We start from the raw sequence: 27,575 nt of genomic DNA, 5'->3' as shown, positions 1-27,575 counted from the left end.
GGGCTATCACTGAACCTCAGGGCTCATTCCTGCCAGAATCAGAGAACGTGCAAGAGTGCTTTGAGCTGAAGAGTGTTGGGGTCGTGTCACCCCCATTGCCTGCTCTGCTCACAGCTGTGGCAGAAGAGCTGTGTTTCTCCCCAGAGCAGCTCAGGCCTCAAGCTCTGGGGCCTGTTGTGATTCTTCTCTCTAGAGCTGTTTCCACGTCCCGTGCTGCGGGCTCACCCCTCCCCGGCCACCCCGGGGTACCCAGTGAGCCTGACCTGTGAGACCCAGCTCCCTCCTCAGAAGTCAGACGTCCAGCTGCAGTTCGGCTTCTTCAGAGATGGCCAGTGCTTGGTGTCAGGCTCGGAGAACTTGCTGAAAATCTCAATCCCTTCCATTACGGGGAGCAAAGACCCACCGTATTACTGGTGCGAGGCATGGACGGTGACCCCCAGTGTCCACAAAGAGAGCCAGAAATTCCAGATATCCTTGCAGAGTAAGTGCGGGCAGGCGCTGAGATTTGCAGGGAAGACCCCGGCAGAGCCGCCCATCAGCCCTCGATTGTCCTGTCCATCAATAAAAGCCCTGCCACCTCTGGCTCCAGTCCTCTTCCTGCTACCCAGCCCAGCTCTCCCTTTCCCTGCTTCCTGCTGCTTCCCCCAGTGGCCTGCGCGCCTCCGCTCGGCTGCCTTACCTAAACGCCACAGACTGCATGGCTTACAAAACAGAGCTGTATTCTCTCAGAGTTCTGGGGGCGACGGGTCCAAGATCGAGGCGTCTGAAGAGAGCTCATCTGTCCTGCAGGCGGCCACCTTCCCGCTGTGTCCTTACCCAGCCTCCTTCCTCTGGCTCCTCCTCCTCTCCGAGGATTCCAGTCATTGAGATTAGGGTCCCACCCTATAGGCTCCTTTAGCCTTACTGATCCCCTCAAAGACCCCATCTCCACATAACCCACACTGGGGGTTACGGCTTCAACATATGCATTTCCAGGGAACAGAGTTCAGCTGATATCACATCCCGATGTCTCCACTGGCTCCCAGATCTTTGAACACGTGTCTGTCTTTTGCAGACCTCATGGTTTGCCCAGCCTGGGACCATCACACCCCTCAGTGTGTCTACAGCATATCTCCCTCCCTCTCCCTCCTTTTTCCTCTCCCTCTCTCTCCCTCCAGCCCTTCTTCCCTCTCCCTCTCTCTCTCCCTCCCTCGTTCTCCTTTTCTCTCTCTTTCTCTCCCTTCCTGTCTGTCTCCCTCTATCTCCCCCAGGGATATGGGAGGTGTCTCTTTCGCAATTATCAGTTAATTGTTGACAATAACCTATAGACACCCCCTGATGGGATACAGAGATGGGTAGTAGCATCATGGTTACTCCAAAGATATGGCCGGGGTGCAGAGAACTGCAGACCCCGTCTCTCCTTCACCAGTGTCCTCAAGGTCGTGAGAGGTCACAGCTTCTACAGAGGCGTCCCCGTACTCAGGGCCAACTCCAGCCCATTCCCAAGAAGACATGGGATTCAGCACTGGGATCAGGGCTCAGGAGGCAGGCGGAGGTCCTGGCTGGCTCTGGAAACAGCCTGCTGAGTGGCTGCCCACTGGCCTCTGAGCTTCTTCCTGACTCCGTTCTCTCATCTGGAAACAGACGGGGTCAGGTCCTAGAAGAGTGTACGAATCTGGAAGGAAGAAGGGTTTAGGGCAGATCCCTGAGTCCAGCCCCAGTGAGTGCAGAAGCAGAAAACAGGCACAGAGGGAAAGACACCTTGACCAGGGTCACAGGCAGGAGGAAGGAACAGGTAAGGCAGCAAAATAAGGAACTTCTTCCCCAAGAGCGTCACTTATACTGGGACACGGGACTGAGGTCTTCTAACAAGGACAGCGGGTGACGGGGAAGGGAAAGGCCAGCGTGGAGGGCAAGGGCTGGGACTGGCCAGTGATGGGAACGGGCAGGAGGACCTGCTGACTGATGTTTCTCTCCCTCAGTCCCCGTGTCTCGTCCTGTCCTCACCATCAGCCCTCCTGGGGCCCGAGCGGTTGAGGGACACATGGTGACCTTTCACTGTCAAGCCCAGAGAGGTTCACCCCGCATCCGGTACCAGTTTTATCGCGGAGATGTCCCCCTGGGGAGCAGCTCGGCCCCCTCTGCGGGAGGGGCGTCCTTCAGCCTCACTCTGACTGCAGAGCACTCTGGGACCTACTCCTGCACCGCGGACAACGGCCTGGGTGTCCAGCGCAGCCAGCCGGTGGTCCTGTCTGTCACCGGTGAGCCCCGGCGGTCAGTCCCCCGTCCCTGGACTCGCTCCCCACAAGCCATCTGGAAGCATGTCCCCACCTTCCAGGGCCTCTGTCTCCTCCTTGGCCGACCCGATGCCCTTGGAGCCTCCTGGCTCACGGGACGGCTGTTCACCTCTCTGGGCCTCGTCACTGGCACAGGGCAGGTGCCATCACAGCTGTCTGCGTAGCGGCCTCCCGCCCAGCCCCCGACCCCTGAGGAGCCAGATGTTTTCCCCCTTCTCACCACTTGTCCTGTGAATCCCCAGATGCCCAGTGTTCTCAGAAATGACAGAACAGTCCCCAGGGGCCCACAGGTGTTTCTTATCCCTTCAACACCACGTGTTGATCAACGCGGTCCAGAGCCACGAAAGACACACAGCCAGAGGCAGGACGCGAGGTCCTCGCCAGACGCCCCTCCTGCTCAGGCACGTCTGGTCTGACAGGCTGTGGGGCCAGCGGGGCCCCGGGGGGCAGGGGGGCAGGCAGGGCAGGGGGCTGGGGAGCAGAGATGGCTCTGCCTGCCCACGGGCTTCAGGCCCTGAGGCAGGTGTCCAAGTTACAAAGTGGAAGTTGTTGCTGTTGAGTCTTGAGTCTCAGTGCTGTGCTGTCTACGGAGAACAGATTTCAAGCACAGTTTGGGGGTGGGGGGACTGCAGGGTGTGGCCCCATACTGCTGCGGAGTCCAGTCCTGGCTCAGGACTGGAGCAGACTCAGTTTCCTCATCTGTAGGAAAAACACAACCAGGCTGGAGACAAGCCAGAATCCAGCCCTTCCCACAGCTGATGCACAAAGGGTTATAAGGAAATGGACCCGGGAGTCCTGTGGGAGGCGTCAGATGAAAGACACAGAGACACTGTGGCTCTGACATCCAGAGGACCAAAGTCATGGGGCACTGGCATCGCCATGAGTGCCCTCCACTGCGTAAGGCTCTGCGTGACGGTGCCCCTGTGCACCTGAGGATAAAGGGCGTGTGTGACCTGTGTGCCGACTGCACTCCGTCCACAGAGGCCTCAGACTAGCCTGCATGGCCTGTGCACACAGTTCTGGGGTCGAGCAGCAGGTGTGGCCCAGCAATGGCGCAAGCACCAGTCCAAGGGGTATGAGTTCCTGGAGGATGTAGGTGCAGAAGGGGCACCCCGATCTCTGCTGTGCCCTGAGAGGATTCTAGGGGAGTCTGCATGCAAGCTGACGGCTGGACAGCGTGTCAGGGGAAGCAGGGAAGGCAAGGGAGAGGCTGTGGTCCAGGCAGAGGCAGACGCTGAAGGCCCGCGGGAAGGAGGGGAAGGTCCAGGACCAGGACCTGGGGATGCCTCAGACCCACGCCTAGGGCTTGGGCCTCATCCTAAAGGGAGCTCTGGGGTCTGCAAACCGTTTCACACTCCGGCTGTGGGTGAGAATGGATGGCAGAAAAGACCATCTGGAGAGCAGCCAGGAGCAGAGCAGAGGCCCCAGAAGAGAGGCCAGTCAGGACCCCAGGCCAGCCCCGCGGAGGAGGAAGGCCCCCCAGGACTGTGGCTGGCAGGAGAGGCGCCGTGTCCATGTGTCCCACAGAAACCAAGGGAAGAGCCCCTTTGAGCAGAAGACAGGGGCCAGTTCAGACAAAGCAAAGCCGAGCGCTGGTGAGAGGCGAGAACTGAGTCACCTCCCCTGAGTTCAGCCACAAAGCACTGAATGCAGAAGCAGAAGGATGCGAACGGGAACAGAGTCCCTGGGTGTGCCTGCTGCGTCGCCACTTACCGCATGGGGCCTCAGCTTCCGCTTCTGTAGAAGGGGGGCGATAATAGCACCTGCCCCAGAGGATGGATAATTCAGTAAGTGTCTGCGTGCCTGAGCTTACAATTATATATGACACACACACACACCAGGCCCACGCACAGAAACGCTGTGTCATCATTATACTCACGAACATGGAAAATCAACTTTATTGCATGGGGATAAAAAGCAGGTCTCGACGCACAAAATAAATAAATAAATAAATAAATAAATAAATAAATAAATAAATAAATAAGCGAGAGGCAAAGAGGCAGAAACAGTAAATGTAACCCCTTCATTCAGACCCGTCCTCAGAACCAGGGAGGAAGGCACAATGGGAAGGGTAAACGCAGATCTGCTGGGTTTGTTTTGTGGATTTGCTCATGTGGAGAGGATGAGGCACATCTAAATGGAACTTGGAAGAGGCCGGTGGAGCCCAAGCATCTGCATCTGGGACAGAGGCAGCTGGGCTCCCGGGGGAAGGAGGAGGACCCCCCCTGGACAGCGGAGGGGCAGGTCTCCCAGGGTCACAGGCAGGAGGAAGGAACTGGTAAGGCAGCAAAATAAGGAACTTCTTCCCCAAGAGCGTCACTTACATGGGGACACGGGACTGAGGTCTCCTAACAAGGACAGCGGGTGACGGGGAAGGGAAAGGCCAGCGTGGAGGGCAAGGGCTGGGTGGGACCGGCCAGTGATGGGAACGGGCAGGAGCACCTGCTGACTGATGTTTCTCTCCCTCAGTCCCCGTGTCTCATCCTGTCCTCACCATCAGCCCTCCTGGGGCCCGAGCGGTTGAGGGACACATGGTGACCTTTCACTGTCAAGCCCAGAGAGGTTCGCCCCGCATCCAGTACCAGTTTTATCGTGGAGATGTCCCCCTGGGGAGCAGCTCGGCCCCCTCTGCGGGAGGGGCGTCCTTCAGCCTCACTCTGACTGCAGAGCACTCTGGGACCTACTCCTGCACCGCGGACAATGGCTTCGGCCCCCAGCGCAGCGATGCCAAGAGCTTGTCTGTCACAGGTAAGCCCTGGATTCCTGCCGGTCACTCATCTCCGACTCTTTTGTCCCTGTTTTACAGAAGAGGAAACTGAGGCCCCACGCGGTAAGTGGCAAGGCAGCAGGGACACCCAGGGACTCTGTTTCTGTTCGCATCTTTCTGCTTCTGCTTTCTGCGCTTTGTGGCTGAACTCGGGGAGGTGACTCAGTTCTCGCCTCTCACACTGAGCCCTTCAGAAGTCTGCATGTACCCTCCAGGCCCTGCCCCCCCAACCTGGTGCCCCTAGGGGCTCCTGTCCCAATAGAACCAGAGGCCTGCAGACCTCAGCCCTCACCCAGCCCTGGCTCAGCCAGACCCCTAGATGCTCAGCGTACACCCCAGCTTTTGCCAGACGAAGGCATTCCCTCAGAATATTTTCTCATGCCCTGTAGGTTCAGGCCCCAACACAGTTTTTCTTAACCCAATGCACAGAAGCATCTCCTGCTTTCCCCACTGACACGTGTGCTCACGTCGCCGCAAGCACAGTCACATGGACAAGTCGCAGGCAAGCCCTCAGTTTCTCTGGACATCCTAAGTGGTTCAAGAGCTCGCAGTAGGATTGATGAGGGGAGGAGGAGTGGCTTTCTGGAGTTTTCTGTGATGCTTTGTCCTAATCCATTAAAATAAGTTTCATTTTACTATTTTACAGTTTTTAAGTGTTGGAGTCTGAGAGTATGACACACATCCAGAAAAGTATACAAAGCAGGGTGTACAGCTCATGGTGACTCATGTAACCACCAAAACGGTGTAGTGTTTGGAGGGAAGCTGCCTCTGTTTACACTGGGATCTTCGCTTATTAGAGAGTGAAAGTCCGGTCGTTCGTCAGTTTGTCTGCTTTCACGAGAAGCAGAAGTATGAGCGAAAGATCTTGACCGATCCAGTCCACATCACAAGGAAACAGAGCCCCGGGGTGTCCCCAGAGGGGGAGGGCACGGACATCTAGGGTATGAGAAGAACAAGAGAGACAACACTTGCAGGCCCTGGGAAGAGCTGAGAGATGTCTCAGAATGGAACTTATTTCTCAAAAGCAAGTTATGTCGATACGCGACGAGCTAGAAGCGTCCGTCACTCGATTCACAGGCCACCAGCTAGTTTTCTCGTGTCCCCACACGCCGTCCCTGCTGCTCCTGATCACGCTGCACCCCATTCCCTCTCTCTCATGACTTCTCTTGACTCACAGCTTCTGCAACAGCCAGCATTGACTGGTCAGCTTCCGGGGGTAACCCCTTGCTCCGTGTTCTATCCTCTGCCCCGTCTGCCAATGCTGGGGGCTCTCGCTGGTCTAACAGGGCAGGCGGCTTCGCCTCCAAGCCACCCCCCAGGCCACGGTGGCGCACTGCCCACCCTTAGCCCAACAAAGTACGGAGACAACATGACACATAACGAAGTCTGTTTCAGAAAACGCTTGTTTTAGGGAACTGTATGCACAGCACAGACTCTGGGGTTTCCTAGACAGAGCCAGTGTACGTGAAAAACGCTTGGGTCATCGGATCTGACTATGAGTCAGAAAACCTGAATTCTAGCTCTGGCTATGAACATAACTGGTTCGTAATTTGGGCAAAACATTTTAACTTTCTTTGTCTCACTGCTTTCACCTTATATTGCGAGTTAGAGAACAGAATAATTAGTGTCCCTCGCAGCCCCAGAGCTCTGTGATTTGAGTTGGAACAGGAACCCAAAGGCCAGGAATTCATGAAGCTCTGAAAGAAATGAAGTGAGGGGGAGTGTGAGAGGCACCAAAGCCCCGGAGAAGGCAGCCAGGGAACGCGTGCGTGCTGTCACGCCGGGCTTGTCTACCTGCCCCAGCAAGGGAGAGCACCACCAGCTGAAGCCTCGGCAGCGCTCACGCGGGAGCTGGGTGGGGACCCTGGGGGCTGTGGGAGCGGGGGGTAGTCAGAGTGGGAGTGCGGCTGCTGAGTGTGCAAACCGGCGATGTGCTGGTCTTAGGAACACGTGAGTCTGGGTACAGACGGTCTTTGAGCGTAAGGACCTGAAGGATCTCTGGTTCCTTGATAACCCCTGTTTTAGATCATGGAAATCAAGAATGACCGAAAGAAGACATTTCCCCAATATAAAGAGACGATTTAAGAAATTTAAGTGTTCTGAGATCCGGATTCCAAAGCCAGAACCTAATCTATCTGGGAATGCCCCCGGTCCTAAGGCATCCTCCATCCCATTATCAAGTTTTATTTTCTTCTCAAATTTGGCTATACCCAAAACCTCTTTATTTCCCGTTTCTTGTCTGCCTCCCTCCAAACACGATATAAGCTTCCTGAGAGGGGAGCCAGATCCCCTGGGGTTTCCACGACACCCCTGTGCCTCGTTGGAGTCTGGCACCGGACAGGCCCTCAGTCAGCATTTACAATTCAATGCACAAGAAGTCTTTGAGGTAAGATGAGGAAGAGAAGAGCAGGAAGAGAACACCGATCTTTGCATCTGCTCATACAAGTCAGCGGAAGTTAAGAAGCCCTAGATTAGCAAGCAAGTTGTCTGTGAGCCGAGTGGGAAGCTCCATGGGGAGGCAGGCAGATATTCGGAAAGCAGTCTACTTTCTTGAGGGAATGTACCCCAAAGAAAAGGCAAAGAGATTTCATGGGAATGTGCTCTGATCTATCACCAGCCCTGAGCGACCGAAACACACACACGCACGCGCACACACACACACACACACACACACACACACACACACACACAGTATTCTCAAGCAAATACAAGACTCTGAATATAACTTTATTCATTAAAGGTTAAGTTATAAGCAAAACGAAGCACAACATGGGAGTCTTTGCATCGATGCGTTTCAACTTATACAAGCGAAAGAAAGGACACATAATACATAAAATTGTTAAAAAGAAGAATTAGTATAGAAACAAAAATAAACCCTACAAATGCTTCTGAATACTGTGCAGACAATTAAAGAAAATATGGGCTCCAGGAAAAAAAAAAACTACAAAAAGGAATAAACAGGTTAAAGAAGAGACAATAAGACAACACAAGAGATTTTAAAAGTTGCCTAGCAGAGCTCAGAAAAACACCAAAAAAAAAAAAAAAACCCACAAAGCTATTTTGAGAATGAAATCCAAACTTGAAGCAGTAAGATTAGAATGTATACTTCTGGAAACCATTAATCAAATGAAGAACTGGTTTGAGAAAATAATACAGAATGCAAAGTAGAAATAGAAACGTAGAAATAAAGGCAACAAGACGAAAATGTAAATTACGGAGGTCAGACAGTGAAGACCGCCCAGTGGACTGTCTCTAAGTCAGGAAATCAACCCGAGGAGAGAAATGAAACTCAACGATGGAATAAAAAATGTTCCTGAAGTGAAGAAAACTTGAATACATAGATGGAAAGACTTAGCCTCAGGAGGTTACTGATGTCGAGGTTAAATATCTGTGTGCATGTGCGTGTGCGTGTGCGCGTGCAAGTGTGATCACAGCAGTACGTACATAAGTGCAGGCATCTCAGAAAGAAAAAAGAATGTTAGACCGGTCTTAGGCTTTCCACAGAAATCATTGCTAAGAGAGAGGAGTCATGTCCAGACATGTACTTTCGAGGGAGGAAAGAGAACCGAGAATTTTATACCAAATCCCGTGCTCAGACATGCAGGGACTCAGGCAACTTAGTATCCGTTAAGCGTTCTTGAAAAATTACTTGATGACAAAATCCAGCCAACCAAAATAGGAATCGATACAAAGGACTCAAAATGGCTTCACTGGAATATAAAGCGTACGCACTGAATCTCTGTGAGAGCCGCTTAGGGGCTCGGAAACAGGTTCATTACGATGCCTCTCTCTGGACCAGTTAAACTTAGACTCTCTCAGATGTGGCCCACAATCGTTATCTTTTAACACATCCTTATGTGAGAATATTGTACAGATAGGGCTGAAAACCACTGATTCAGAAATGAAAACAAAGGCTAATCAACTGTGAGAATTATGGTTACAGAAAGTGCCAAAAATGTAAAAATATATATATATGTAACAAAGGAAAGTCGGCTGGTCTAAGGGAGGAGAAGAAATAAAAAACCACAATTCTCTCGTGGTCGTGATTCTTATTTCGCAGTGGAGGACAAAAAAGAGTTGACTGGATACATTTTGAAAATGAACGGCAGTTTCCAAATCTTCCGTTTTGTCAACAATGTCTGAATCGTCCACAGGCAGGACCTTCTCGTTAATGGATTGTAGCTCACCAGCAGCCCCTGAAACACCTACTAGTAGCCCACAGGGTCGCGTAGGCTGCGACGGGTGGTTTGTTCAGATGGAGTAACTGTAGAATGTAGGATTGGGGACAGAGAAGAAATAATAAACAAGCCTCTGCCCCCTCCGTGACTCTCACTGATGAGAGTGTGGGAGCAGGGGCTCTTCTATTCCCTTAGTGCAAGTGCAAAAGGGCCCAAAGTGTTTGAGGAGCAATCTAGCAGAATATATGTGTATTTAAATGTTCATGTTCCTCGTCCCAGAAATTCCACTTCTAAGAATTTATCCTAAGTAGTGCGCACACAGATGGGCCAGGACGGATACCCAGGACTGCTGGCCGTGGCACTATCTGCCGGAGGAGCACAGGACGTTCCGAGCCATGGGGTTCCTTCGGTGACCTATGGTGAACCCATACACTGGGAGGCTTTGCACTTGTTAAAATAATCGAGCAGTATTCACCCCAAATTATCGAACTGTAAATTTGAAAGAGTTGCATTTGCTGTGTATAAATTATAGCTCAGTATAAGTTGGTCTCTAAAGGTGGATGGGATAGACCTTCTAGAATGACGTGGAAAGAGGCTCGTGATGTGTTGCTGAAGGGAAAACCAGGCTGCAGACCAGGACGTGTATGGTGACCCCATGCCTGTGTGTGCACGTATGTTTTTATGTGTTTATTTATGTGTTGGTGTCAAAGGGTATTCTTATACATAGAAAAGATCTAGAAACTGTCACAAATAATCTACAGAGGTAATCTCTGAAAAATGAAAATAAAGGAACTATGAAAAGATACTGATGTCAACTAATTTATTTTTGCCCTCAGTCCCAGCATCGCGCCCTGTCCTCACCCTCAGGACACCCAGGACCCGGGCCATGGTGGGGGACATGATGGAGCTTCACTGTGAGGCCCAGAGGGGCTCTCCCCCGATCCTGTACCGGTTTTATCATGAGAATGTCATCCTGGGGAGCAGCTCGGCCCCCTCTGGAGGAGGAGTGTCCTTCAGCCTCTCTCTGACCGCAGAACATTCTGGAAACTATGCCTGTGAGGCCGACAATCGCCTGGGGGCCCAGCGCAGTGAGGCGGCCTCACTCAGTGTCACAGGTGAGTTGATGGTTCCGACTGCAGCACAACCGGGGACCCGCCATGCCCCCACCTTCCCCAGTAGCCGAGATTGGTGGTCCCACAGGGCCCTTTGCACTGTGACATCGCAGCAGGCCTGCCGCCGACACAGCCTCCATCCGGGAGCTCTGGAGTCTGCATTTTCGGGAACTTGCACCTTCCCTTTGCTTGCTATGCACTTCCTGGAAGCAAATTTTGTGACCAAAATTTCCCCAAATTTCCCTAACATAGAAGCACAGGCTTTCAGTACGCAAACTACTTCCTTGTCAACAATTATCAGCAAGAAAGGAGATTGTAAAGGCAGCGTATCTCACCTCAGAGGCGATTCAGGTGGGGTTCCCTCTGTCTGATAACCCATAAAAAGGCCACTCAAGCTCTCGTTCTCCCTTCAGTTTCTCTCAGCTCGGGCTCCCAGCTGGAGCTCTGGCTGGAGGACTTCCCGACATCCTCTCCTGACTGCTTGCCTGTCCCTGTTGTGTTCAGCTACAGCCCCTGTGATGGGCTGACCTCCCCACCATGCCCCTTTCAGTGCAGGCTTGGCACCTCACCCATGGCCTTCCTCCCTACCCTGCGTTCTGCCGTCGTTCCAGGACTCTACCGTCCACGTGGCTGAGCCACTTAACACCGTGGCTTGTCGTCTCTTCCACATAAGCCAGCGCTGCCACGTCCATGCGTGGCTCCAATAGCCTAACCACAGCCTCCTGTCCTACTTGCTCCTTCAGCCGTTCCAATCCCCCCTGCTCTCAGACCCCAGCAGAGCCCCAGCTCACCAACACCTTACTCCCTCCCAGACACTGGGTGGCATCCCCGGCTGCATGAATAGTGGATCTCTCCTGTTCCTAGTTTTGATTACACCGATTTCTCCTTTCCCCCAATTGTCTTTTGAGTTCTCAGAAGTCAATTTAATGTTTGTTTTCAGACTCCCCAAACACACGTGTCACTGCACACCCAAGGCCTGGGAGCCACACAGAGCACCACCCCAATGTCACTGTTTCTTCAGATCAGAACAAATTACAGCTGGGTTCTGAGTAATGTCACAAGGTCACTAAAAACTGAGGAAAACAGTTTCCAGTTTGAAAGGTCTCTCCTTTGGAAGAACATATTTAAACAGTAGAAACTGATGGTTAACTATTTTTCCTCCCTCAGTCCCAGCATCACGCCCTGTCCTCACCCTCAAGGCACCCAGGACCCGGGCCGCGGTGGGGGACATGATGGAACTTCGCTGTGAGGTCCAAAGGGGCTCTCCCCCGATCCTGTACCAGTTTTATCACAAGAATGTCATCCTGGGGAGCGACTCAGACCCCTCTGGAGGAGGAGCGTCCTTCAACCTCTCTCTGACCGCAGAACATTCTGGAAACTACTCCTGTGAGGCTGACAATGGCCTGGGGCCCCAGCGCAGCAAGGCGGTGCCACTCAGCGTCACAGGTGGGTTGGTCCTGCCCACAAGCAGCACAACCAAGCATGGCAAGCCTGCCTTCTCTCCCCAGCAGCCAGAGTGGAGCTCCGGCACCCCCACTGCTGGTGTGACAGCCCAGCCCCGGGGAATTCCTGCCGGCAGAAAGCCCATCTGCATGTCCAAGTCCCTCTTCCCATATGGGACCAAAACTCTTCACTAAAAATGCAAAGGCTTTTTAGACCATAGACTATATATTGATCTGTAATTACGATTACTGAAAGGGAAATTAAGAAATTTTGAGTACGTGTCTCTCTGCTCCAAAAAAGATTTGGCCATTCCTGGTCTGGGTTTCTCTCTCTTTGACCCCCGCAAGCCTCTACTCTTGTGCTTCCTTTATTACCAGGAATATAAATATGCCTCAAACTTCCATATTAAAAACTCTATATTAACATCAACTCTGTGTGTAGCCTTTCAGGAAACACAACCAATCCTGTTTACAAAGTGATTCTTAAAGCAATGGGAGCACAGGAAACCAGCACAGAGAGGAGAAAGCAGGATGGCATGGATGGAATCAGCCAGCCCTCCACCAAATTCCTCCATTCTCTATGCTGCCCTCTGACCTCTCACTATTAAGTATTATATCCAAAGGAAAGCTGATTCCTGTGAGCTCTGAACCTGTTCTGATGGTCCATACTGGCTGGCCAAACCCCCAAACTCCTGTTTAGGGAGAACTGGGGTATAGCAAAAGTATGCTAAGGGCAGTTGAGATGAATGTTCTGGTCATCAACGTCATCACCATCACCACCATCACCACCACCACCATCATTACAACCACCATCACCACCACCATCATAATCATCACTACCACCATCATCACCACCACCATCATCATCATCACCATCATCACCACCACCATCACCATCACCACCACCACCATCATCACCATCATCTCCACCATCATCATCACCACCATCACCATTGTCATCACCATCATCACCACCACATTCATCACCACCACCATCATCACCATCATCTCCACCACCACCATCACCATCATCTCCACCACCACCATCACCACTACCATCACCATCATCATAATCATCACTACCAACATCATCACCATCACCATCACCACCATCACCACCACCATCACCACTACCATCATTGTCACTGAGTCCTTGCATGTGCTGGGCCCTTTGCTTAGTACTTAGCATATAATATCTCATTTCATCTTTAAGATAAACTGGTGAAACCTCTTTATCCCCAATTTGCAGGGGAGGGAGGTGAGGCTCAGAGGTAAAAAGTAGCTAGTTTACACACAGCTGGTGAGGGGAAAGCCAGGTGGAGGCATGGGCCTACCCAGGTCTTCACCTAAGTCTACACTGTGACCTGTTTTAGCACAACTTTTGAGTTTTTATTTTATTTTATTTTTTTTATTATGTTCAGTTAGGCACCATATAGTACATCATTAGTTTTTGTTGTAGTGTTCAACGATTCATTAGTTGCGTATAACACCCGGTGCTCATCACAACACATGGCCTCCTTAATACCGATCACCCTTCTGCCGCATCTCCCCACCCCCTCCCCCTGACACCCTCAGTTTGTTTCCTGGAGTCTATAGTCTCTCATGGTTTGTTTCCCTCTCTGATCCCTCCCCCCTTTCAGTTTTCCCTCCCTTCCCCTATGGCCCTCTGGGCTATTCCTTATGTTCCACATATGAGTGAAACCATAGGATAATTGTCTTTCTCTGCTTGACTTATTTCACTTAGCATAATCCCCTCCAGCCCCATCCATGTTGATGCAAATGGTGGGTATTCAACTATTGAGTTCTTAGTAATTCATTATTCGGAAGGAATACATAAATCTTCATGATAAGAAAAGTGAATGGTACAAAAGACACAATATGAAAAGTGAAGGTCTCATTCTACCGGCAGGCACACACTTTTATGTCCACATACTTCCAAGATATAACCACCCTTAATAGTTTCATGGGAAAAAGAAATGAAAGGAAAAGAAAAGAAAAGTAAAGAGAAAAGAAAAGGGTTTCATGGGCATTTTTCTCTCTTTTTAAAATTTTTAAATTTAAATTTAATTTAGTTAACATATATAGTATTAGTTTCAGGGGTAGAATTTAGTAATTCATCAGTTGCATTTAACACCCAGTGCTCATTACATCACGTGCCCTCCTTAATGCCCGTCACCCACTTACCCATTTCACCCACCCACGTCCCCTCCAACAACCCTCAGTTAGTTTCCTAGAGTTAAGAATATCTTATCATTTGTCTCCCTCTCTGTTTATATCTTAATTATTTCTTCCCTTCCCCTATCTTCATCTGTTCTGTTTCTTAAATTCCATATGAATGAGATCATATGGTATCTGTCTTTCTCTGACTGACTTATTTCTTTTAGCATAATACCCTCTGGAAGCCCTGGCCTCAGCAATCAGACAATTAAAAGAAATAAAAGGCATCCAGATCCGCGAAGAAGAAGTCAAACTTTCACTCTTCGCAGACATGATAGTCTACGTAGAAAACCCAAAAAGACTTCACCCCAAAACTGCTAGAACTCATGGATATTTTTCTAGAAATATTCAAATATATTATAAACATAAAGGTATAAAATTTTTTTCACAGAAATAGAATCAGGTTATACATAATTATGCAACTTGCTTTTTCACTTAAAAATACATCTTGGACATCTTTTGTATTTCATTGGTCAACTAGGTTGTCTCCGGTTTTTTGCGATTGTAAAAATTCTACCACAGAAATCCTTGCACAAATGCTTTTGCCTATCTCATGTCCATATGTGACATGAGACATTCCGTATCTGGGAAGGAAGCAGTCTGAGAGGTAGACTTGCGGGGTCAAATTTGATGTGCATTTTCAATTTGGCAAGTATTGCCATGCCAGGAAGTGTCTCAAATTCACCATCCCACCTAGACCCGTTAAGTGCCTGTGTGTCCACAGATCCAAGGCTTTGCCCTTCTGATGGGTGGTTTTTTGGTATGTATTTACTTAGTAATGGAAGTAATGATCTCTTTATCTATTTATTGGCTACTCGAAGTTGTTCGCGATTCATACCCTTCACACACTTTTCTGTTGGGTATTTTCGTGCCTCTGCAGATTAAGGTCAGTAGCTTTGTCCGTCATGTGAGTTTCAATCTAGTTTCCAAGGCTGAGATCTGACCTCTGCCATTTGTTTATAATTTCTGCTTGTTTACAAATATGGTAGAAGTAGAAACTTGTATTAACTTTGTGTCTCCCTCAGTCCCAGCGTCCCGCCCCGTCCTCACCCTCAGAGCGCCTGGGGCCCAGGCCTTCCCTGGGGACACGGTAGAGCTTCGCTGTGAGGCCCAGAGCGGCTCTCCCCCGATCCTGTACTGGTTTTATCACGAGGATGTCACCCTGGGGAGCAGCTCGGCCCCCTCTGGAGGAGGAGCGTCCTTCAACCTCTCTCTGACCGCAGAACATTCTGGAAACTACTCCTGTGAGGCCGACAATGGCCTGGGGCCCCAGCGCAGCGAGGCGGTGCCACTTTCCGTCTCAGGTGAGTTTCCGGTGCCCAGGCCACAGATGTGGACAAATATCTCCTCCAGGGATATTCTGAGAATCCTCATGCCGTGTGACCAAAGCCCTGCTTCTCAGGGACAGGGACACAAACCTGAGAGTTCTGCACATGGTCCTCCTCTGAAGCGTTTCTGAAGGGACAGTACTTGAGTGGAGCAGGGGACCAAGGACGATCACTGATTTGGATGCTCCCTGGTGGGCCCCGTCCATCCTGACCCTCCAGCCTGGCCTCGGCTGCAGGCGTGAGCTTCCTCCTAGAGAGCGGAGCCGTTTCCTGGGCTGCTGCCTAGCCTCCCCGTCCTGGTGCCCCAGGTCCTTCCTCCCTCCCAGCCCCAAGCATCAGCTGCAGGGGTCAGAGCAGTTCGAGACTGCGAGCCTCTCCCTCCAGCTCACGCACAGGGTCTCCCCTCCAGGGCTGACGGGGAGCAGAAGTGGCCCTGTTGCCACAGGCGTGGCTGGGGGTCTGCTCAGCGTGGTGGGCCTCGGGGTCGTGGCACTGCTGTTGTATTGCCGGCTCCTCAGGAGAGCAGGTGGGTAACCTTCGCTTGAGTCCCTGCCGTCCCCGTCCCCCCGCCCCAGGCTCCTGCTGCCTTTGTAAGCACCGCCGAGCTCTCAACAGCTCCGCCCCCGCCCAGTCCCAGTCCCCACCTTCCCCGCCTGCTCCCCCAGAATTCATCTTTGCAAACACAGGGTTCCCGAAACAGCCCTCATGCACATAAAATGCCTCAATGAGACAGAGTTTATCCAGCATCATAAACCTCAGTGTGTCTCCCTCTCCACCCTTACGAGCCTCCAAGGAATGGGAGCGAGGACAGAAACCCAAGGGGATCTGATGACTTACTGGTGGTTTAACGTGCAGTATTTCCACAGCTGATCAGGTCTGCTTCCCGTCGGCAGCTAGACGATTGCGCCTGGCAAAACGCTCTCTCGTGGTGTCGCTAAGCCCCACCGCAAGCCAGGGTCACCAGTTTTTGCCCCATCAGCCACCTCCCTTGGGCGTCGCAGAGCCGGGTCCATGTAGTGCCGGTGACCCCCCTCAGGTCCTCCTGAGCCCCTGGCAGCTGTGCCCCTTGTTGGTTTTTTTTTTTGTTGTTGTTGTTGTTTTTTGCTATACCTGGGCTTTTTATTCTTTTTGTTCTTTTTTTTTTTTAATAATGATTTTTTATTATATTATGTTAGTCACCATACAGTACATCCCTGGTTTTCGATGTAAGGCTCGATGATTCATTAGTTGTGTATAACACCCAGTGCACCATGCAATATGTGCCCTCCTTACTACCCATCACCGGCCTATCCCATTCCCCCACCCCCCTCCCCTCTGTAGCCCTCAGTTTGTTTCTCATAGTCCATAGTCTCTCATGTTTCATTCCCCCTTCTGATTACCCCCCCCTTTCTTTATCCCTTTCTTCCCCTACTGATCATTCTAGTTCTTATGTTCCATAGATGAGAGAAATCATATGATAGTTGTCTTTCTCTGCTTGACTTATTTCACTTAGCATTATCTCCTCCAGTGCCGTCCATGTTGTAGCAAATGTTGAGAACTCGTTCTTTCTGATTGCTGAGTAATATTCCATTGTATATATGGACCACAACTTCTTAATCCAGTCATCTGTTGAAGGGCATCTCGGCTCCTTCCACGATTTAGCTATTGTGGACATTGCTGCTATGAACATTGGGGTGCATATGGCCCTTCTCTTCACTACGTCTGTATCTTTGGGGTAAACACCCAGTAGTGCAATGGCTGGATCATAGGGTAGCTCAATTTTTAACTTTTTAAGGGACCTTCACACTGTTTTCCAGAGTGGCTGTACCAACTTGCATTCCCACCAACAATGTAGGAGGGATCCCCTTTCTCCACATCCTCTCCAACAATTGTTGTTTCTTGCCTTGTCTATTTTTGCCATTCTAACTGGCGTAAGGTGGTATCTCAGTGTGGTTTTGATTTGAATTTCCTTGATGGCTAATGATTTTGAACATTTTTTCATGTGTCTGTTAGCCATTTGTATGTCTTCATTGGAAAAGTGTCTGTTCATTTCTTCTGCCCATTTTTTGATTTGTTTATTTGTTTCTCGTGTATTGAGTTTGAGAAGTTCTTTGTAGATCTTGGATACCAGTCCTTTATCTGTAGTGTCATTTGCAAATATCTTCTCCCATTCCGTGGGCTGCCTCTTAGTTTTTCTGACTGTTTCCTTGGCTGTGCAGAAACTTTTAATCTTGATGAAGTCCCATAAATTCATTTTATCTTTTGTTTCTCTTGCCTTTGGGGATGTATCATGAAAAAGGTTGCTTTGGCCAATGTCGTAGAGGTTGCTGCCTATGTTCTCCTCTAGAATTTTGATGGATTCCTGTCTCACATCAAGGTCTTTCATCCATTTGGAGTTTATTTTTGTGTATGGTGTGAGATAGTGGTCAAGTTTCATTCTCTTGCATGTAGCTGTCCAATTTTCCCAGCACCATTTATTGAAGAGACTGTCTTTTTCCCACCGGATGTTTTTTCCTGCTTTATCAAATATTAGTTGCCCAAAGAGCTGAGGGTCCATTTCTGGGCTCTCTATTCTGTTCCATTGGTCTATGTGTCTGTTTTTGTGCCAGTACCATGCTGTCTTTGTGATCACAGCTTTGTAGTACAGCTCGAATCCGGCATTGTGATGCCCCCAGCTTTGTTTTTCCTTTTCAACAGTTCCTTGGAGATTCGGGGTCTTTTCTGGTTCCATACAAATTTAAGGACTATTTGTTCCAGTTCTTTGAAAAACGTTCTCGGTATTTTGATCGGGATAGCATTGAAAGTGTAGATTGCTCTGGGTAGCATGGACATTTTAACTATGTTAATTCTTCTGATCCATGAGCATGGAATATCTTTCCATCTTTTTATGTCTTCCTCAATGTCTTTTAAGAGTGATTTATAGTTTCTAGAATAAAGGTCCTTTACGTCTCTGGTTAAGTTAATTCCAAGGTAACGTATGGTTTTTGGTGCTATTGTAAATGGGATGGATTCCCTAATTTCTCTTTCTTCGTTCTCGTTATTCGTGTACAGAAATGCAACTGATTTCTGAGCATTGATTTTGTATCCCGCCACGTTACTGAATTGCTCTATAACTTCTAATAGTTTGGGAGTGGCTTCTTTTGGGTTTTCCATATAGAGTATCATGTCATCTGCGAAGAGAGACATTTTGACTTCTTCTTTGCCGATTTGAATACCTTTGATCCCTTTTTGTTGTCTGATTGCTGTTGCAAGGACTTCTAGTACTATGTTGAATAATAGTGGCGAGAGTGGGCATCCTTGTCGTGTTCCTGATCTTAAGGGAAAGGCTTCCAGCTTTTCCCCATTGAGAATAATATTTGCAGTAGGCTTTTCATAGATGGCTTTTATGAGATTGAGAAATGTACCTTCTATTCCTACACTCTGAAGGGTTTTAATCAGGAAAGGATGCTGTATTTTGTCAAATGCTTTTTCGGCATCGATTGAGAGGATCATATGGTTCTTGAGTCTTTTCTTGTTGATATGATGTATCACGCTGATTGATTTGCGAATATTGAACCACGCTTGCATCCCAGGTACGAATCCCACTTGATCGTGGTGGATAATCCTTTTAATGAACTGTTGGATTCTATTAGCAAGTATCTTGTTGAGGATTTTGGCGTCCATATTCATTAGGGAAATCGGTCTGTAATTCTCCTTTTTGAGGGGGTCTTTGTCTGGTTTGGGGATCAAGGTAATATTGGCCTCATAGAATGAGTTTGGTAGCTTTCCTTCTGTTTCTATTTTTTGAAATAGCTTTAGGAGAATAGGTATTATTTCTTCTTTGAATGTTTGGTAGAATTCCCCAGGAAAACCGTCCGGGCCTGGAGTTTTGTTATTTGGAAGGTTGTTTATCACTGACTCAATTTCTTCATAATTAATTGGCCTGTTTAAGGAATCAATTTCTTCCGGTTTCAATCTTGGTAGTTTATAGGTTTCCAGGAAGGATTCCATCTCTTCCAGATTGCTTAGTTTATTGGCATATAGCTGTTGATAAAAATTTCTAATAATCCTTCCAATTTCAATGGTGTTCGTCGTGACCTCTCCTTTTTCATTCATAATTTTAATAATCTGGGTCCTTTCTCTTTTCTTTTGGATAAGTCTTGCCAGTGGTTTGTCAATTTTATTGATTCTCTCCAAGAACCAGCTTCTAGTCCTGTTGATCTGCTCTACTGTACTTCTGGTTTCTGCTTGATTGATTTCAGCTCTAATTTTGGTCAACTGCTTCCTCGTGCATGGATTAGGCCTGTCCCTCTGTTGCTGTTCCAGCTTCTTGAGGTGAGAATATAAAAACTGCATTTTAGATTTTTCTATTCTTTTGAGTGAGGCTTGGATGGCTATGTATTTCCCCCTTAGGACCGCCTTTGTAGTATCCCATAGGTTTTGGACTGTTGTATTTTCATTCTCATTGGTCTCCATAAATTGTTTAATTTGATTTTTGATTTCCTGGTTTATCGAGTCATTCCTGAGCAGGATGGTTCTTAGTCTCCAAGTGTTTGAGTTTCTTCCAAATTTTTCCTTGTGGTTGAGTTCCAATTTCAGAGCATTGTGGTCTGAGAATATGCAGGGGATAATTTCAATCTTTTGGTATCGGCTGAGACCTGTTTTGTGTCCCAGAACATGGTCTATTCTTGAAAATGTTCCATGGGCATTAGAATAGAATGAGTATTCTTTGGTTCTGGGGTGTAGTGTTCTATATATATCTAAGAGGTCCAACTCGTCGAGTATGGCATTCAAAGCCTTTGATTCTTTGCTTAGTTTTTGCCAGGGTGTTCTGTCTATTTCTGAGAGTGGAGTGTTGAGGTCCCCTACTATTAATGTATTTTTATTTATATGTCTCTTTATTCTGGTTAAGAGTTGGCTTGTGTATCTTGCTGCTCCCCTGTTGGGGGCATATATATTTATAATTGTCATATCCACTTGTTGAATACTTCCTTTAAGAATAATATAGTGCCCTTCTGCATCTCTAACTATAGTCTGTAGTTTAAAATCCAGTTTATCTGATATGAGAATTGCTACCCCAGCTTTCTTTTGAGGTCCATTTGCGTGAAAGATGGTACTCCATCCCCTTACTCTCAGTCTGAATGTATCTTTGGGTTCGAAATGAGTCTCTTGTAGACAGCAAATGGATGGGTCATTTCTTTTTATCCAATCTGCAACCCTGTGGCGTTTAAGCAAGAATTTAAACCATTAATGTTAAGACTGAGTACTGAGAGATATGCTTTTAATTCTGCCATGTTGTCAGTAAAGTCTTTGTTTGTATTGGCTGTGACTTTCTGTTTTGTATCACTCTTGGGGCCTTTTTACTTTTATAGAACCCCCCGTAATACCTCCTGTAGGGCTGGTTTCGTGGTTACGAAATTGGCTAGTGACTGTCGATTCTGAAATGTCTTTATTTCTCCATCAATTCTGAATGACGGCCTTGCTGGATAAAGGATCCTTGGCTGCATGTTTTTCTCTGAAAGAGCTTTAAAAATGCTCCCCCAACCCTTTCTCTCATTCCAGGTCTGTGTAGACAGGTCTGACGTAATTCTGATGCCTTTGCCTTGGTACGTGAGAAATTTCTTTGCCCTGGCCGCTTTCAATACTGTATCCTTGGATCTCATATTTGCGAATTGCACTATGACGTGACGTGGTGTAGGTCTGTCATGGTTGAGCTTGGGAGGGGTCCTCTCTGCCTCTTGGACACGAATTTTTGTTTCCCTTGCTAGATTAGGGAAGTTTTCAGCTACAATTTGTTCAAATATCTCTTCTAGACCTCTGTTTTTCTCCACCCCCTCGGGGATGCCGATGATTCTAACATTGGATCGTTTCGTTGAGTCAGTAATCTCCCGTAGCCAACATTCGTGGGGGTGGATTTTTTTAAGGCCATCTTCTATTTTTATTTTTTCCTCTATTAACCCATCCTCCAATTCACTAACCCTTTCCTCTGCTTCCGTGACCCTGGCCGTCAAAGCCTCTAGTTTTGCCTGCATTTGGCTCATAGAATTTTTAATTTCTGTCAGATTCGCTCTCATTTCCGCCCTTAGGGATTCTATATTCTCAGTAACATTTTCCTTAATACTTTTTTCAAGTCTACTCATTATCTTGACCATTGTTACTCTGAATTCCATTTCTGATAATTTGGTTACATCCATATCCGTTACTTCTGTGGCAGAGGCCACAGACTCACTGTCTTTTCTTTGCTGGGGGGGGGCTTCTCCTTCTTGTCATTCTAATGAGGAGAGGTTGCGGGGTTGTCCAGAGCCCAAATTATTGACTGGGTCCCAGGCCGTGCCCCTTGTTTTATAGGGATCTTAGAGATGTGGGCTTCTTCTTTAAAGATTTTATTTATTTACTTATCTGAGAGAGGGAGACAGTCAGCAAGAACGGAACAGAAGCAGGGGAGTGGGAGAGGAAGAAGCAGGCTCCCAGCGGAGGAGCCCGATGAGGGACTCCTTTCCGGAACGCCGGGATCACGCCCTAAGCCGGAGACAGGCGCTCAATGACTGCGCCACCCAGGCGCCTCGGGTTGTGGGCTTCTTGATTTTTCAGCCTGCCTTCTGTGTTCTGGGGGAGGGGCCTGCCGCGCCGATACTCAGGCAACCTTGTTTGGTTAGAGTCTCCGTGTCCCCTGAGAGGGGGGATGGGGATAGGCACTCTCTGAGCCAGTATTTCCAGGCTTTTGTTCTCTGGCGGCTTTACCTGGCGGCTGGCTATGCCTCTTCTGAGGGTCAGAGCAGCAGAGGCTGCATTGTCACAGAACAGAGGGATTGCGGTCTGTTCTCCACTGATGTTCTGGCCACTTTAACTCTGTTACTGTTGGTGCTGCTCAACCCTGCAGCGTCCCGGGATGTGCGCACCAACTCGGCGTCCGTGCCCTCACTTCCAGGGCCGGCGCGTCTCTGTCCTTTGTGTTTCTAATGCCGCCAGCCACCGGCCGCCCCGCACGCTCCCGGGTCTCCCAGTCTCAGTCTATGCCCAGTGAGCACACCTCGATTCCGGAGTTTCGTGAGAAGCCTGGTGGCGCGCGTTCACGGCTCACCGGTCTCAGTCCGCTCTCTCACAGGTGCCCTCTGTGAGTCCGCCCGCTCCCCCGTGCAGGTGGCTGCCGCTTCCCAGCGCCCAAACGCGGCGGCTCCCTCCCCCTTCCGTTTATCTTCCAATATCTGTGCACGGTTTACAGCTCCCCTCTTCGTACCTCAATACTCAGCGCTGGAGATGTTCATTTGTAGAGATCCAGATGCATCATCCTGCGTCTCAGGCTGATTCCGTGGTTATTTAGGCTGGTCTGGTACCTATCCAGCTCGACTCAGGGGACCGGCTGAAAAAGGGGTCCCCTACTCCTCCGCCATCTTAACTCCCCTCTCAGCTGTGCCCCTTGTGAAGGCCTCCTTCTCCTGGCTCCAGTGACCCTCTGCTTTCCTTTGTAGGAGGAAGAACGACCTCTGACCCCTCTAGGTAAGACCTGGGCTGTGTTGCGTGTGGTTAACGGGATGCCCTCAGGGGATAAAAATGAACAGGGTCTGGTCACTGCTGGGAACAGATAGGTTGTGCCATCTTCATGTCGCTGTTTGCCTTGGCAAACGTCAAGGCAATTGCCAGGACCTTCTCACCGCCACCCTAGCTGCCTACATCTTCTTGCCTCGGGTGTTCACTGCTTTTTCGTTCATAACTTACAACCTCGACCACTGTTGCCTTGCTTGTCTGACTGACCACTATCAGACTGAATCCACCCATGTCTTAAGCCAGTCTCAACTTGGTAGCCTGCAAAGTTCTGGACATGACCAACCTCATACCTGCTGTGGGGACAGCCAAAAAGATGGAGTCACATGACTGGCCACCCAGAGAGATCACTCTGCCAACCGGAGGTGGTGTCTGTGAAGAAGGGGCTGCCATCTTGGATCCCAGAGGCTAAGCTTGGGAGCCCCACCACGGCTCACAAACCATCTCTGGGCAAGCCCATGGCAGCAGCATCCAAACCATGCAGAGTTCCCCTGAGCCCTCATCATGACTGGCTTCTCTGAGATCCTGATCTCTTGACGAGTTCGAATCCTGGTTCTGGCCCTTTGTAGTCACGTGGTCTTGAGCAAGTCATTTTGCCTCTCGGACTCATCACCTTCTCCATCTATAGAAGAGGGATGATGATAGACTCAGCCTCGTATTGTCCAGCGCAGTGCTGGTATGTAGCAGGTGCCCATGAGTCTGGAAACACTGTCATCTGTAACATGACAGTTCCTAACCGCAGACCCTCGGGTATGCGCTCATCTACGCGTCCAGGCTTGGCAGCCACCCACTGGGCTAGACCTGCCAGCAGCGAGTGATGATTGCAGCTGCTTCGGCAGGCTCGCTGGGAGACATGGCTGTCTCTGTCTCACAGGAGCCCTTCAGACGCGGACCCCCAAGAGCCCACCTACTACAATGTGCCAGGCTGGGTGGAGCTCCAACCAGTATACAGCAATGGTGAGGACCAAGGGCCCCACACTTGGCCAGGGACCCCAGGGTTGGTCCGGGCAGGGGTGGGGCAGGAGACCACAGGGCTGTGCAGAGGCCCCGAGCCCCCTGTCCCTGCAGAGAACAAGGTCCGGCTGGGGGAGGGGGAAATAGCTCGGACGAGAGGTGAGGACCTTATAGTTCTCTTAAGCTGCACCTTCTTTCCAAGTCAACCCTAAAGGAGGAGACGTGGTGTACTCAGAAGTTCGGACGATTCAGCAGGGGAACAGACGTGCAGGTAAGACACGTGGACTTGACTTCGGACGTGCCAGCGGCCTCCACCCCTTCTGCAGGTCTGAGCAGACCAGACACAGAGCCACCCATGCGAGGGTCACTGGCTTTCTTCATTTGTGCCCACCTGCCCTGCTGGGGTCCCTCGCCCCACCGTCCAGGCCTCACTCTCCATCCCTCACCGACAGCCTCGGGAGAGCCTGAGGGGCACGTGCCCTGTCAGGGCTTCGGCTTTCCCCGTTGTCATGGGACACGGGGTCAGCATTCCCGTCCTCCTTCCATCAGGTCACTGATGCATTAGCTTACCGTGCTGGAGGTCAGAGGCCAGACACATGCCTCCCGGGCTCATGTCGAGCTGTTGCCTGGGCTGCGCTCCTTTCTGGAGGCTCCAAGGGAGAAAGTACTTCCTTGCCCTTTCCGGCTTCTCAAGGACACCCCTCCCCACGGCTCACGGCCCCTTCCTCCGTCTTCAAAGTGGACAGTGGTGTGTGGCCTCCCTCTGACCATTCATCCAAAGCCAGGTCTCCCTCTGAGCACAGCTGGGACAGTTCTCTGATTTAAAGTTCTCCCTAAAATCTCACTTGGATAACCCGGGACAACCTCCCATTGCAAGGTGCTTAACCTTGATCACATCTGCAAAGTCCCTTCTTGTGAGGTCACACGCTCACAGGCTTCAGGGCTTGGGACACAGGAGTCTCAAGGGCACGACTCTGCCTCCCACTCTAACCCACAGGGTTGAGAAAGCAGACCTGGGGATGCCGTCCCAGCAGCTTTGAGGATGACTCTGCTGGTGGGCTGGCTGTGCCCGTCCTCCCCGGCGGGTGCTCGGCCATGAAGGGCCCCAGCCTGGCTCCTGCCTGCACAAGGGAGACCTGCCTTTGGGGCAGACTCCCTTCCACCTGTGCTCTGTAAGGAGTGCTGTGTGATTTTAGCCGTTCTGCTTCCCTCTCTGGTTTTCTGATCCTCTTGTGTAAAGTCGAACGAGCTGTGCTTGTGCCCATGCTTGGTTCAGTCAATGGCTCACCCGTCATACACCTGAACTCGCTCACACTCACAACCCACTTCAAGGTGAGTGTTGTTATTACCCCGATCTGATAAATGAGGGAACTAAGGCCGAGGACCTTAAGTGACCGGCCTGAAGTCACAAAGCCTAGATGGTCCCTCCAAGCCAAGAGGAGAGAGCCGCGTGCCGGATGCCACATCCCGTTCCAGATTTAGGACGGTATATAAAGTCATCACCACGTCTAGCATCCCATCAGCATGTGCTAAGATCCTATGTACCCAGTACAGTTCCAGGTGCTGTAAGTAAGTGTGCTACGTGTGCTTGTGTATTTATTCATAGCAGTCAGGACCGCGTCTGGTGCACATGACGGATGCTGGAAAACACACACGCATGCACACAAACTCCTATCAGTTTACAGTAACAGTAGAGGGGGACAATGTTACGACTCCCACTGTAGGGACGAGGTCACAGGCACAGGAGAAGTGGCAGTACGTGCCGGCGGCCGCACAGGTGACCGGCCCGGGCTCTCCGCAGTACATGCAAGGAGTCCGAGCTCAAAGCACTAACAGGAGAAGAGGTGGATTCCTGCTGCCGGGCACCTGGGGAGCTGGGAGTGATGCTGAGGAGGGGCTGGGCCCCCCGAGGCCGAGGTCTCAGGACAGGGTGCTGGCGGTACAGGGAGGCTGCTGCCTGGGCACGGGGAGGACCCGGGATGGGACGGGGCTGGTGGGGACGTGGGGCCGGGCGAGAGCGCTGGGCCATCTTTGCCAGCTGAGAGCCGCTCTTCTTCCTACAGCGGCTTCAAACTCCGCATTAAGGCTCCTCCGGACCTACCTGCCCTCCCACAGCCCGGCCGCCAGCCAGCGGCCTTCCAGACCCCAGGGCTCCTCGGTCATCTACTCTCAGGTGAAGGTGGCCTCCCTCCCAGCCTCCGCGGCTCCTCGCAGCTGAGTCCACACCCCTCTGCACCCCAAGCTGATCCTGGGGCTGGGGACGTGGAAGTGGGAAGATCTGAATGGCTCCAAGCCCCATCCTGTGGCCTCTGCGGTCAGTGTGACCAGAGCACGGACCCAGCAGGACACCGCTCTTTCCCAAGTGACAGCCTGGAGCTTGTGGGGTTTTTGTTCAGTGACATGTGGCTCCCACCCAGGGCCATCTTGTCCCCTGGCTTCCTCAGCAGGCTTCAGCCACAGTCCCTGCTCTGAGTCCCACTCCCACATACACCCCAAATTCTCCCCAGTGGGGCCTGCTCCTAGACCTCATCACGGACATCTGTCCCCTGTGGACACCTGCCCTCCCACGGACACCTGTCCTCCCTGCGGACACCTGCCCCCTTCTGTGGACATCTGCCCCCCTGAGGACACCTGTCCTCCCCGTAGACACCTGCCTCCCCTGTGGACACATGTCCTCCCCACGGACACCTGTCTTCCCCTCAATGGACACCTGCCCCCCATGGACACCTGTCCCCCATGGCTGCTTTCCCCAATGGTCATCAGCCTGCTGGGGCTACCAAAGCACTTGGACAAGTGGGACAGCATGTGGCCCTGCGAACAGGTGCAGGCAGGCTGCGGACCTCCTCACCATGGGGCTACATTCCGTGCCCCCATCTGCTTCAGACGCTAAGGTCAGCCCCCGACACCAGGACAGCTTCTTCCCTGCACACAGGCCAACACCTCTGCCCAAGTCAGTGGGTTCACAGCCCTTCCCGTGCGCCCTCTGATGCAGGCACAGGGACGTCCTCTCACCTGTCACCAGGAGGAGACACACGTTCCAAGGGTGGGCCGTTCTGACACAGCCGCCTCCGAAAGTCGTGAAGACAGAGAAGGGCAGCGGGAGCCAGGGACAGAGGAGGGCTGACGGCCTAGTGGGAACCATGATCGGATTCCAGGTCAAGAAGCCACAGGGGAAATTTTGGAGACAGGGAAAACAGAATATGAACTATATATTATTGATACTATTGAATCAATAATCTGATATTACTTTAAGACTATTTTTTTTACTTCAAGAATATTTTTGAAAATATTTGAAATACCTTGAAGTTATTCAGTAAACATTTTAAATACGTGTGTTTCTCTGTGTGTTAGTGCGTGTTTCTGTGTGCGTGTGTGTGTCCAGTACTCGGCCTCTGTGCAGCCTCCTGGGAGCACTCCCGGTCAGTGAGGTTTGGTCCGTCCACACTCCCGCGTGGGTCAGAAGGGTGATCGCGTCAGAGGCCACTCCAGGCCGCGCCGCACCCGCTACCCTCGCGAGATTACGTCATCGGCACTCCCGGCCGTCATTCGGGCTCCCCAGCGCCAGTCCCAGCCACCGCTAGCGCCCCAGCCACCGCACGCCGCAGATGCTCCGAAGAGAGTTACGTTCCGTCGGGGAGGGAAAGGCTCCGTGACCACCGCAGAGCGTAGAAGGCAGTCTGAAGACAGGCGGGGGTCTCTGCGAAGACGGTGTGCAGAGAACAGGTCACTTGGACGATGCACGAGTTAGAACTCAAAGATCCTAAGTTGGTCTTAGTCCCGGACGATGCGGTAGAGACCTCG

General features: G+C 50.6%; 1 protein-coding gene across 2 annotated transcripts in view; it reads left to right on the top strand.

The window, feature by feature from the left end:
* FCRL5 (Fc receptor like 5) overlaps positions 1–27,087 on the top strand; it is a 39,174-nt gene extending 12,087 nt beyond the window's left edge. The window contains exons 5-15 of one of the 2 annotated variants that reach the window (XM_045784526.2): positions 194–481; positions 1,962–2,240; positions 4,746–5,024; positions 10,058–10,336; positions 11,501–11,779; positions 15,018–15,296; positions 15,730–15,846; positions 22,748–22,775; positions 23,695–23,777; positions 23,977–24,045; positions 25,838–27,087. In XM_045784526.2, the coding sequence (XP_045640482.2) occupies positions 194–481; positions 1,962–2,240; positions 4,746–5,024; positions 10,058–10,336; positions 11,501–11,779; positions 15,018–15,296; positions 15,730–15,846; positions 22,748–22,775; positions 23,695–23,777; positions 23,977–24,045; positions 25,838–25,992 (2,135 nt within the window). In that variant the 3' untranslated portion in view covers positions 25,993–27,087. Of the gene's footprint in view, positions 1–193; positions 482–1,961; positions 2,241–4,745; positions 5,025–10,057; positions 10,337–11,500; positions 11,780–15,017; positions 15,297–15,729; positions 15,847–22,747; positions 22,776–23,694; positions 23,778–23,976; positions 25,740–25,837 lie in introns of those variants that run through there. The other variant, XM_045784525.2, reaches the window with a different exon arrangement.
* The last annotated feature ends 488 nt before the right edge of the window (positions 27,088–27,575 follow it).

The sequence above is a fragment of the Ursus americanus genome, chromosome 2 (genome assembly GCF_024610735.1).
Source record: "Ursus americanus isolate L20-20 chromosome 2, mUrsAme1.1.p, whole genome shotgun sequence".
Classification (NCBI taxonomy): Eukaryota; Metazoa; Chordata; class Mammalia; order Carnivora; family Ursidae; genus Ursus; species Ursus americanus.
This window is presented reverse-complemented; position numbering and strand designations above follow the sequence as displayed.